At 42.3% G+C, this 12,757-nt stretch overlaps 2 protein-coding genes across 3 annotated transcripts in view; both read left to right on the top strand.

The window, feature by feature from the left end:
- Positions 1-6,491, top strand: part of DARS1 (aspartyl-tRNA synthetase 1) — a 73,381-nt gene extending 66,890 nt beyond the window's left edge. Inside the window, exons 16-18 of the mRNA XM_072418111.1 lie at positions 2,185-2,296; positions 4,708-4,779; positions 5,353-6,491. Of these exons, the coding sequence (XP_072274212.1) occupies positions 2,185-2,296; positions 4,708-4,779; positions 5,353-5,444 (276 nt within the window). The 3' untranslated portion in view covers positions 5,445-6,491. The remainder of the gene's footprint in view (positions 1-2,184; positions 2,297-4,707; positions 4,780-5,352) is intronic.
- A 1,346-nt stretch (positions 6,492-7,837) lies between these two features.
- The window catches only part of MCM6 (minichromosome maintenance complex component 6), a 17,117-nt gene continuing 12,197 nt past the window's right edge, over positions 7,838-12,757 (top strand). The window contains exons 1-5 of one of the 2 annotated variants that reach the window (XM_072418109.1): positions 7,838-8,027; positions 9,362-9,508; positions 9,585-9,695; positions 10,482-10,731; positions 11,122-11,287. In XM_072418109.1, coding sequence (XP_072274210.1) covers positions 7,933-8,027; positions 9,362-9,508; positions 9,585-9,695; positions 10,482-10,731; positions 11,122-11,287 — 769 coding nt within the window. In that variant the 5' untranslated portion in view covers positions 7,838-7,932. Of the gene's footprint in view, positions 8,028-8,822; positions 8,982-9,361; positions 9,509-9,584; positions 9,696-10,481; positions 10,732-11,121; positions 11,288-12,757 lie in introns of those variants that run through there. The other variant, XM_072418110.1, reaches the window with a different exon arrangement.

The raw sequence follows: 12,757 nt of genomic DNA, 5'->3' as shown, positions 1-12,757 counted from the left end.
CTGCTGTCCTGTGACACATCATGGATAAACACTAGTGTCCCAGTACCACTGGCAGCCATGCACGCCCAAGCCATCAGACTGCCTCCGCCATGTTTTACAGATGATGTGGTATGCTTTAGATCAGGGGTCGGCAAACTCCGGCCTTTAGGCCAGATACAGCCTAGCCGGTAGTTAGTTCTGGCCTAACGCCCTTGGCTGGTCCTGTTTCCGGTGGATCGGCCAGGGGGCATTAGGAACTGCCGGAGCTCCGGTGCCGCCCCCTTGCAGTTGCTGCCCTATTCACCGCGTCCAGCGTTGATACTTCCGCTACCGTAAATAGGGAAAGCTCCCTGAAGGGAAATCCCTCTCCTCCGCAATGCATACGGAGGAGAGGGATTTCAATTCAGGGGGTGTTCCCTGGCGGTGGGTGGTTCTGGTCTAGTATGCTCCCGCCCACCCCATAAATGGCCTAGTGGCCATAAAACTTTGCCTACCCCTTCTTTAGATCATGAGCTCTTCCATGCCTTCTCCATCCTTTTTTTTTTTTTTTTTTTTTTTCGTTTTTCGCCATCGTTCTGGTAAAGGTTGATCTTGGTTTCATCTGTCTAAAAAATGTTTTTCCAGAACTGTGCTGGCTTTTTTAGATGTTTTTGAGCAAAGTCCAATCTAGCCTTTCTATTCTTGAGGCTTATGAGTGGCTTGCACCTTGCAGTGCCCCCTCTGTATTTACTTTCATTCAGTCTTCTCTTTATGGTAGACTTGGATATCGATACGCCTACTTCCTGGAGAGTGTTGTTCACTTGGTTGGCTGTTGAGAAGGGGTTTCTCTTCACCATGGAAATTATTCTGCGATCATCCACCACTCTTGTCTTCCACGGACGTCCAGGTCTTTTGGCATTGCTGAGTTCACCAGTGCTTTGTTTCTTTCTCATGATGTACCAAACTGTAGATTTTGCCACTCCTAGTATTGTAGCAATTTCTCGGATGGATTTTTTCTGTTTTTGCAGCATAAGGATGGCTTGTTTCACTTGCATGGAGAGCTCCTTTGACCGCATGTTGTCTGTTCACTGCAAAATCTTCCACATACAAGCGCAGCCCCCAATCAACTCCAGGCCTTTTATCTGCTTAATTGATAATGACATAACAAAGGAATAGCACACACCAGCCCATGAAATAGCCTTTGAGTCAATTGTCCAATTACTTTTGATCCCCTGAAAAAAAGACTTTAGTTCCTTACATTTTTATGCAATCTTTTTGTTCAACCCACTGAATTAAAGCTGAAAGTCTGCAGTTCAACTGAGTTGTTTCATTTAAAATTCATTGTGGCAATGTACAGAACCCAAATTAGAAAAAAAGTTGTCTCTGTCCAAATATTTATGGACTTAACTGTACAATTTTTACCTTGCACATCACACATCCAATGGTGACACAGCCAGGCTAGCACACTGCATGGATGTAACACCTTGAGGTCACCTAACACCTATTTTTAAGGTACCTGCTCAAGTCAGAGCTAGAACTTGCCAATCATCTGAGATGATGAGCTTTGTTGATTGGACTGTTCTGATAACACTGAATAACACTGTAATAACTCGACAGTGGTTGTGTCGGAATTCTGCAGAAAAGCTGTTGTTTCCAGGCTTACAGAGCAAAGGTCCTTCTCTGTAGCATGCTGGCAAGGGGGAATGCTTGTTGTGATGTGTGATGTACCAAGGGCCACACTTTCACAAGGGATTGTGAATGTTGTCATTTAAATAAAAAACAATTCACAATTTATCTATATACAAACACACATGTTGCTGTTTTGACCCCAAACATCCACTGCCTCCTGTTACAGTGATGAAACCTCCCAGTGCTGTATCCAGTAGACAAGTTGATATTCTCCTGGGGGCCATGTATCATTTTATTAAGGGTAAAAATGAATTAACAATTCTTTATGAAAGTCTTTGATGTCCGGCACACTGCATTTTTTAAGCATTCTAGGAATTTTGGCTTGTGGCTGTGGCCCAACAAATTACCAGGAAACTTTCTTTGCTTCCTTTTTTTTTTTTTTTTTTTATAATGCATTGGATTCAATTCTCATTCTTTAAGCTTTTTTAACTGTTATTTTCAGCTCTTATTCCTGAACATAACTGTTGTTATGGTTTATCAAATTGAGCCCAATATTCTCTTGCAGTTATGTAATATAATTTTTCTTTTTTTACACAGAAATACTCAAACTCCTATGATATGTTCATGAGAGGTGAGGAGATCCTATCTGGGGCTCAGAGAGTGCACGACGCTCAGCTGCTGACAGAAAGGGCGATGCACCATGGGATTGGTAAGGAAGATGTCTATCCTGCAGCTTTGTTTGTAAATCACAGTACTGTGCAGAAAACATATCTGCACCAGGGTGAGATAATGGAATGTTTTCCTATGTTGGTTGGTCCATTTGACTTGCAGATGGCTTACCAGATTCGGAGGTCTAATAAGGGCTTTGGTTCATACTACCCATATATTGTGACGCCATGGTTCCATCTTCTGATCCCATATCAGTACAGGATTTAGCATTTATATAAGGGTCAGAAGACTAAGCTACAGTGTTTTGTGAGGGGCACAGGCATTTATCACTGAAAGTGTTAAATACTAAAGTGTTGTATGGAAATTGTAGTTCTGGAATGGAACTATGGTAGGAGACATGAGTAACCAGAGAGCAGAATGTAATGCCTGACCATTGAATCTTATGTGAAGGTATTTAGCAATTTCAGAAGGAGAAGGAAGAAACTACAGTTCACATTTCCCTTAAAGAGCACCTGTCCTGTCATAAAAGCACCTAAGGCCATGTTTCTCAACCAGAGTCCCATAGAAGCCTAGGGTTCCTCCAGAAGTTGCTAGGGCTTTTTTTGGGCAATTTGTCTCTAAGGTCAGATACCACTGACACCAATTATTTTTAACAACTAATATTTTTAAAGCACCAACATATTACGCAGCTTTTTACAATCCATAGTCATATCACTGATCTTTTTGGATATCTGTTAAAATGACATTCTTCCTTTTTGGCCAGAATGATAGGAAGCATTCTTCCTACTGACTACCACTTTAATATACTGTGAGCTGTGGGTATAGTAATTATGGAATTATAGAAGGGGTTCACTGAAGACCTGAAAGTTATTTCAAGGGTTCACTCATGGTAAAAAGATGGAGAAACACTGACTTAAGATATTAATACTGCTTAATTGCAAGCACCTTGTGATGTATCGGCATATGTTCATTTTTCATGTATCCCTTTGGATGGACCTAGGATGCAAATAGAGTCTTGACATCTCTCCAAATAAATTTAAACCACCAATTTATGACACAAAGCGTGATCCTTGACACTAACCAGCACCTTCACTGAGTAATAAAAGGCTTTGACAGTCCAATAGCAAGGTGGAGGGCTTTGTGCCAGGGGAGATCAGAACCAAATCCCATACCTCCCTAAATAAGGCATATAGGAAAAACATGTCCTCTGATAAACGTACACTATTCTGGGTACAGTTTTAGTCAAAACTACAGAGATGTATTTATTTTATATCTCTGTTAATGAGCAAACGTGGTCTGGCAGTGGGAAAGGAAAACATATAATGTAGGATGTAATATTAGAAGGATCACTAGCAAAGGAACGGAGGCCCTAAATGGATACCAGAATTTACTATATTGTGCTCGGTTCTGCATGTCAGGGACATCTGTTAAACAAGCAGAGCGGTGTAATTGTTTTGGCCGACCCTTTAGAACTTGATGGTATACCCACCTTCAAATGTTACACAAGAACCTGATTATTTGTGGGGAAAAATAGATCTATATCAGTGTTCTCCCCAGACCCTTTTAGCTGGGCGCACCACCCAGCACTTTTCAGTAACCACCCGGCTGTTTTTGGGTGGTTACTGAAGAATTGGGTCACAATAAACGGGCTGCCACCCGCCTACAATTTCTACTCAGCACTGTATATATTACCATTTCGGTTGCTGAGTAAACTAGCCTATAAGGTACTTTTTGCAACTACAATTCATTTTTTTAAGAGGTAACAGCTTTATTACTACTTACTTTCATATTGACTAGAAACATTGTGCTGCGCACATTCCTGTATGCTCTGTACACCACTGGAGGGCAGTATATGTAAACCTGTTCTTGGTGATATATTTCTTTAATCAGTAGGAGCTTTTATTACACTTTTTTTGTTATAGCATCATTAGTATAACTGATTAATCAATTGAAATCATATGGGATAGCCATGCACTTTTATTCTTTTAGTATATTTTATATAAAGATTATTTTCATGTTTTTTAACTCTCCATTAGATATACATTACCTGTTGATTTTTCATGACTTCATTGGTTCTGAATCTGGGTAACCCTACAAAGACTAAAATAGAGATTGGATGAACCTTTTGGTCTTCTTCTGCCATCACTATTTTCCTCAGGGAGTAGAGGCTCTGTTTAAAGTATTGAGCCCATGGAGGCATTAGGATACATTTGAAGACTGTCACTAACTAAGATCTTTACAGTTACCACAAGCTCCTGTATGTCAGACTGTCAGGTATTTTAGGCCAGGGCAGGCTTACATTCCACAAGGCACATGGATCTAAAGATTGCATTTTAAAATTGTCCTTTCTCTCCAGTATACAGTATATTACCTTAGTCTATACAAAGTTTAAGGCTTCTTTAATATTTAAAGTAAACAACATTTTATTGTTTTGTTTTCTTTTTTATTTAGACTTGGAAAAAATCAAGGCATACATTGACTCCTTCCGCTACGGAGCTCCACCCCATGCAGGCGGTGGCATTGGTAATTATTCATATATTTATATATCTTCACAAGTGTATGTGTCTAGGCAGGAAGGTATAGGAAATCTGGGGTAGGCATGGGACTAGTGAGGTAAAATCTCTTGTTGCTTTCTGTTTGAAGAGTTTACCTCTGACTTAACAGGGGGCATAGGGAAAGTACAGCTCCCTCTTCACAGCATGCTGGTAGGAGACAGGCTTTTTTTTTGGCTGATTACTAAAGGAATTAAACTGTAAGACTTTGCATACCCTTTGTTTTGATGCACCTGGAACTACTAAAGCCTTTATTACTTATGTAGGGGTTTATTATATGATCAACTAGCTTTGTATATTTCTCAACCCCCTTAATGATGCATTAGAAATTGTTTCTGGCTCTGCCTGTACTACGTCAAGGATTTTTATTTTGTGTATGTCCTGATTATACAACAGCAAGAGACTCTTCTTTATTACAAATATATACATATTGCTAGAAATCCAAATATTGATATGTTGTCTAGAAAAATACAGCTTCATCTTTGCATTTTTTGTTATAAAACATTCAGTTGCCTTTAATATTAACTGTTGCTCTCTATTACAGGTCTAGAAAGAGTCACCATGCTGTACCTAGGACTTCACAACGTCCGCCAGACCTCCATGTTTCCACGTGACCCCAAAAGGCTTACCCCATAGATATCATCTTCTCAGAAGACACCTGCTATACATAGCCATATTCTAGACTGTAAACTGCACTTTTAATACTTCCTACAATTACAAATAGTAGACCTAATATTAGGGTCAGTCAATGCCTACAACACATCCTAACATTGGATGGTCCATCAAGAATTGCTGGATCTCCTAGCCTTACGTTTTCTAGGTTAACAGCTGCCAGTTGGTTCAGTCATGTAAACCTGTTTTATTATCCGTCTCCTAATACCTAGTATTATAGAGGTTCCTGGCTTCACCTATTTAGTTTTTTTCATAAATGTTGGATGTTTTTACTAGGGCAAAGGTACATGTAACCTAGGACATTAGATGCTCATTGACAAGGGTCAACATACCTGCCCACAGGGCCTGGACATTGTGTTCAGGAATTTTTGTTCAAGCTTGAATCTCGAAGTAAATATCAAAAAAATGAGTTCCTGTTCAGGGTGGTTCTGCAGCATTGCTACAGGTATAAAGTAAGTTACATTATCTAGAGTATATGAAGGACATAACCATGGCACCTGGGTTTAGTGAACACTTTTCAGACAACAGCTTTGCATGTCTGTGAGCTTCCTTAACTCCAGCAAATACTTCCAGATGATCTCTGAAGATGAGAATTGACTGGAGTAAAATGGCTGATAGTCTATTGTTCTGTTATGATGCCTTTAGATTTTCCACCATTTATATAAATGTGCATGCCTAATACCATACAACATGCATATTAATGGGAGCTGTAGGAAAATGATTGTCTAGGACTGGGAGCATTTTCTGACCCCTGACTAATGTCTGTGGGAAACTAAACTCTTAGCAGACAGTTCTAGAATAGCAAATCAGATCAGGAAATCGGTACAGTGTTTTGTATGCAAATAATAAACCATGGTACTGTGCAATTCTAACATGACTACAGAAAAAACATACTGTTTTGTAAAAACTGTTGGAGAGATACCAATAAATGCAAATCACTGTATTTGAATAGCAAGTGAATTCTACCTGAAGAAAATAAAGTATTTGAAAATAAAGTAATTCTATGGATGAGTTTTGTTTTATTATTGGATCTTTGGGGTTTGTTTTTATTTTGGTGGGTGTTTAGGTAAAAGAGAACTCTTATGTTACTTAAAGCAATATTTTTTTTTTTATGTACATGTATTTTCAGATCTGGAGCATGTGTGAGCCATTTAGCTTCTGTTTCAGTTTTGATAAAGAAGGGAATGGGCAAGAGCCTTGGTGGGTTTTCTCCCGCCAGAAGATTATTATTTTATTATTAAACAATATTTATATAGCGCCAACATATTACGTAGTGCTATACATTAAATAGGGGTTGCAAATGACAGAGAGATACAGACTGTGACACAGGAGGCGAGGACCCTGCCCAGAAGAGCAATATCCCAGGTAGAGGGTATTCTGTTGCCTAGTGTAGGTGACTTTACCCAACCGCTTGCAACTTTCTGGTGCAGTTCGCCTCAGTCTAGTTTTTGAAGCATTTTGCAAGTGGACTCTACACAAGTCTCAATATAAACTTGGTTGAAATTTAAACCCTGTGTTACCTCAACCAGGGTTCTTCCAGTGGTTGCGGGGGATTCCATGAGCTATGAACAATTTGTTCCTGACAGGTCAGTTTAGGTGACACCAATTATCTTTTTGGCTATCTGTAAGGGTGACATTCTTCCCAATGGCCAGCAATGTAAGAGGAATTCTTCCTACTGACCACCAGGCCAGGCTGTGGATATAGTAATTAAAAAAAGGAGTTCTCTGAAGGCCTGAAAGTTATTTCAAGGATTTCCCAATGCAAAAAGGTTGAGATGCACTGCTCTAACCTTCACTATTATTATTAATAAACAGTATTTATATGGCACCAACATATTACCCAGTTTTGTACATTAAGTAGGGGTTGCAAATGACAGAGAGACATGACACAGGAGTAGAGGACTCTGCCCCGAAGAGCTTACAATCTAGGACTAAATTCACAAAACTAAACCTAGTTGTTCTCATTCAAATACTTTTGAACACCGAATTCTCGCAGTAGGTGACAATTAGAGATACCTAGTGACATGTTTTCTTTATGCAAATAGCATTGACTTGAAATTGGGCGGTTCTAATTGCCAATTTTCATGTCAGTGCAATTTGCATGCAAAAGTTGAATTTGCTGCATCTCTACTGATAATGAATGTCATTTACACCAGGGTACAATAATTATCAGTAAAGGATCTAGAACCTGATAAACCTCTAATGATCATGTATTACTGGATTAGATGAATTCCCTTGTGTCTCTCCTCCCATATCCAGAGGGCGCTACTGAGCGTACGCCTGAGCTTCGTACATTGTCACTTCCCAGTTCCTCCTAGCAAAGTGTGTGGCGCGAAAATCTAGTCCGTCCCATTTGCGCTATTGGCTGCGAGTGGCGCGAATCGGCACACGTGACCTGCATCCTGGCGCGAAAGTTCTTCATCTTCCTGCACGCTATCAGCTTGTAGTCGGTATGGACGCTGCACAGCCCGGAGCCGCCGCCACCCCCCATGTGAAGGATGATCTGTCCGAGAAGTGTCAGAAACTCTTCCAGGACTTCCTAGAGGAGTAAGTGTCCCCGGGGGTGCCGTGTGGTGTTAGGAGTCACCGGACGGGCCGCACGGAGTTTTATAGCCGAGCACCCAGGCCATATGCTGATAAACCAAGTGATGGAGATTGTAGCTCCCCAATAGGGTTATTTGGCGTTTTGGGGTCCGCATCACGTAGGGCCTCTTGTTTCCAAGCACTTGATAAAAGTAAGGAATCCTCCAGGGCCCCGTGTAGTCATTCTGCGCCATTATCACAGGGAGGTGCTGCAACATGTCACACCATGCTGGGACTTCTATGGCGGATAGGGGCACTGACATGGCATGCTGGGAGTTGTAGTTCTGTAGGGGGTGCTGGGGCTGGCATGTATTTCATGCTTGGGTGTTTTGGATTTGTATGGGGCCTGGGACAGACAGGGCATGCTGGGAGTTGTAGTTCTGCGGGAGACCCTGGGACTGGTTTGTATGACATAGTTCCATAGGTGATCCCGGGACTGACATGGCAAGCTGGGCCTCTGTAGCAGGCCTGGGACCCGCAGGGCATGCTGGGTGTTGTAGTTCTGTAGGGGGCCCTGGGACTCGTAGGGCATGCTGGGTGTTGTAGTTCTGTAGGGGGCCCTGGGACTCGCAGGGAATGCTGGGTGTTGTAGTTCTGTAGCAGGCCTGGGACTCGCAGGGCATGCTGGGTGTTGTAGTTCTGTAGGGGGCCCTGAGACTTGTAGGGCATGCTGGGTGTTGTAGTTATGTAGCAGGCCTGGGACTCGCAGGGCATGCTGGGTGTTGTAGTTCTGTAGCGGCCCTGGGACTTGCAGGCCATGCTGGGTGTTGTAGTTCTGTAGCGGCCCTGGGACTGACCAGTATGGCATGCTGGGAGTGCTAGAGAAGTTGATGGGATGGCACTGTGTGTAACAGCACCCGCTGTATAAGCTGACATGGTGTGCATGGACTTTGAGGTCCCCAATACAAGCTCGGACAGGTGAGCATGGCATGCTGGGAGCTGTAGTTTCATAGAGTCCCATAACACTGCCATAAGCTGACAATTCTATAGTAACAGTACTCAGGGTAGTGTAGTTCCAGATGGCAGTGTAGATTGTAATGCTAGGAGTTGTAGTTCCATAGTGGCTTTAGCAGACTGGCACGTTATGCTGAGTGTTGTAATCCTATATTTTCTCCTGCAGCCTGACATGACAGGAGTCGTTGTTCTAAAGTAGCTATGATAGACTGGCATGTCATGCTGGTAGTTGCATATCTTCAGAGGTATGATTGGGTTTGTAGTCCCTTAGCTGGGAGTTGCAGTTTTGTATGCACCTGGCTCACTTTAATCCTTTTTGTCAATAATTAAATTGTATATTTCAGGTTTCAGAACACTGATGGAGAATTGAAATATAAAAGTGACGCTGAAGAATTAATCCGCCCGGAGAGGAACACTCTTCTGGTCAGCTTCCAGGATCTGGAGCAGTTTAACCAGCAGCTGGCAACCACTGTGCAGGAGGAATACTATAGGTGAGCTTTCACTTCTCCATTGGTGCGGTTCCTGCAATCCTTCCAGGAATTCCTCTAACCTGTTTCTTCTTATCAGGGTCTACCCATACCTGTGCCGAGCAGTGCGGGCTTTTGCCAGGGATCATGGCAATGTGCCCCAAAACAAAGAATTCTACGTGGCTTTCCAGGACCTCCCCACCAGACACAAGTAAGGGCTGCTGTGTTTAGTGATTTGTCAGGTTGTGCTGTATGGTGCAGAGGAGAGCGTGTGTGATTTTTTTTTTTTTTGCAATATCCATTTTGTTTTTGGTTCCCTTGCACAATATTATGTTCCCCACCCAGCCACTGAGCTCAGAAAAATACATCAGTACTTCCAGGTATAGGTGACAATGTGACAAAGCTGAGCTTTACAGTATGCAGTGGTCCAAACCTTTTTACCATGGGGGGAACCCTTCCACATCTTCTAGGAACCCCTGCTATAATTACTGTATGTACAGCTTACATTGTGAGGGTCAGTGGGAAGAATTCCTCTTACATTGCTGGCCTTTAGGAAGAATGTCACCCTTACAGATAGCCAAAAAGATCATTGGGGTCATTTAAACTGACTTGAGAGGTACAAGTTGCTTCAGGAACCCCTAGCAACCTCTGGAGGAACGCTGGGTGAAAATGCGGGTGTTACTTTACCCCTACCAAGAGTGCTGGTACTTAGATATTGGTGAGTATATTACCACCCCTCCCCCTTGCAAATTAAAAGGATGGGGGGGCATTAGCACTTTCTAAGCTCCAGAAGTGACATGAAGCTTGTACTTTGTACTTGGCCTACAGGAGCTACAAGGAAAGGAAGATGAGTGTTTGCTGCATTTGGCACCCACATTTTTTAAAGCAGTTGATTGGATCCCTTCATACCTTTTTTTATATAACGCAGTTCTGTTTTGCTTTGCATAGAGCAGCCACATCCCTTCTGAATCTGTTCTGATTTCTTGTTCCCCCTTAGGATCAGGGAGCTGACCACTCCACGTATTGGCTCTCTGATGAGAATCAGCGGTCAGGTTGTCCGAACTCACCCTGTGCACCCTGAGCTGGTCAGCGGTACCTTCCTTTGTCTGGATTGTCAGACCCCCGTCAAAGATGTGGAGCAGCAGTTCAAGTACACCCAGCCCAGCATCTGCCGGAACCCAGTGTGCCTCAACCGGAGACGCTTCACACTGGACACCAACAAATCCCGATTTGTTGACTTCCAAAAGGTAAAAAGAGCCAAACAGCCATAAAAAGGCTTAAGTAATAAAATCTTTTAATTATGTGTCATTGGTGACATTTTTCTCTTCACTTTCTAACCTTTAGTTCATATGCAAATGACAACTTTTGCGTTGTTCATTGCACCAATAAATACAGATGCCTTATTTTAGTTGTACAATTTGATATCCCAATATGTAGGTAGAACAAAAAGCAGGATATTGTAAATGATACCTATAAATGGCTAACTAAAAAAAACTATTGGCGGAGTAATGCCCTCCTGTTGTATTTCTATCTTGTCTAGTCATGGTAGGGTAGTATCTGTGCATCTTTTAAACCCAGAATTTACAGTGATTTTGTTTCTGATGCACCACCCTTAACCCTGACTTTCGGTTCTTTAGGTTCGTATCCAGGAGACCCAGGCTGAGCTCCCACGTGGCAGTATTCCTCGTAGCGTGGAAATCATCCTTCGTGCTGAGGCCGTGGAGTCTTGTCAGGCTGGTGACAGATGTGATTTCACAGGTTGTCTAATCGTTGTACCGGATATTGCTCAGCTGGCTACTCCAGGTAACATATCGCCCTAGGTGCCGCTGCTGACCTTTTACATGCTGACCCTGCAACAAAATACAAAAAAGTACCGGTTATCTCTGTAGACGTTTTATATTACAAAAATAGCATTTTGGTCCATTCTTGGAGCTCTGCTTTTATCCAATAGGTGATATAGGAGTGATAATAGGAGTTGTAAGGTTAAAATGGCAGCACAATGACTCAGAGGTTAGCACTCTCCCCTTTGCAGCGCTAGTTTCCAGGTTCGAATCTTGGCCAGGCTACTATCTGCATGGAGTTTGTTTGGGTTTCCTACGGGTACTCCTGTTTCCTCTCACATTCCAAAAACATGCAGTTAGATAATTGGCCTCCCCCCAAAAAATTGACCTTAAACTATATTAAAGACATGACTACGGTAAGGACATTAGATTTTGAGCCCCTTTGAGGGACAACTAGTAACATGACTATGGACTTTGTAAAGCGCTGTGTAATATGTCATCGCCATATGAATACTGTATAATAATAATAATAAAATCCTATCTTAATGGGCCACATATTTGTCCAATCTTAAGTTTTTTCATTTCCTTGTGCAGCTTTCTATGATTCTATATGTTTGAGGCGGTGCAAGAAGGCCTGAGTTAGGTAGCCTACATTTTGACAATGCTGTTTGCTTGGCTGTCTAATTTCTAAGTCCAACAGCTAGTATGGAGGACATGAAGCCAGAACTCAACAAATAAAATTGGTTACTTAAGCTGATCCAGTAGCACATCTCTGCGTGGATGCAGATGATGTTGAAAAAAAGTGGGCTGTCTTGCTCATGCTTTTTAGCGCTGTCCCTAAGACCACTATGGAAGGCAACATCTCTGCATGTAGACATCAATGTTTACGTTGTCAGAGACCCAAGTACAGAAAAAAGTGTGGGTAGACCTTGTTTGCTGCTCTGTTCCCATAGCTTTTGCTTAGGATAGACTGCTTACAGTATAATAATATAGACACACAGCATATTGGATCTTTTAGGATAGGGCTGTAAAACTCAAATACACAGAGGGCCGAAATTAAAAACTTAGACCAAGTCGGGGGCCAAACTTGAAATTTTTTGAAAAATTGAGGAAGTTTACTACTTCATCCATAACTAACAAAAACAAACCCCTCTACACACACTTTAACCTCCCAACCGTTAAGCCCGTACTTTTCCCATAAAAAAAAGTTACTATTATCGATAAGCCCGTACTTTTCTCACTGTATGAAAATACAGTGAGAAAAGTTCGGGTTTAGCGATCACTTACCGCTGTGATCGTCCATCGTCGTGTTCCAGCGTCGGGTGTCCTCTCCTTAGAAGAAAAAGCCGGCCGGCTTCCTCTCCTAAGACGCTGGACAGAAAAAAAAAAATACTCGCCTTCTCCCTGCGCTCCTCCGGACACGTCTGTCCTCTTCTGTCTTCAGCCGGCGAGTGCAGTGACGATCACCGGGGTTTCCCGGTGACGTCGCTGC

The sequence above is a fragment of the Pyxicephalus adspersus genome, chromosome 7 (assembly GCF_032062135.1).
Source record: "Pyxicephalus adspersus chromosome 7, UCB_Pads_2.0, whole genome shotgun sequence".
Classification (NCBI taxonomy): Eukaryota; Metazoa; Chordata; class Amphibia; order Anura; family Pyxicephalidae; genus Pyxicephalus; species Pyxicephalus adspersus.
Note: the sequence above shows the minus strand (reverse complement) of the source record. Positions and strands in the feature narration are given on the sequence as shown.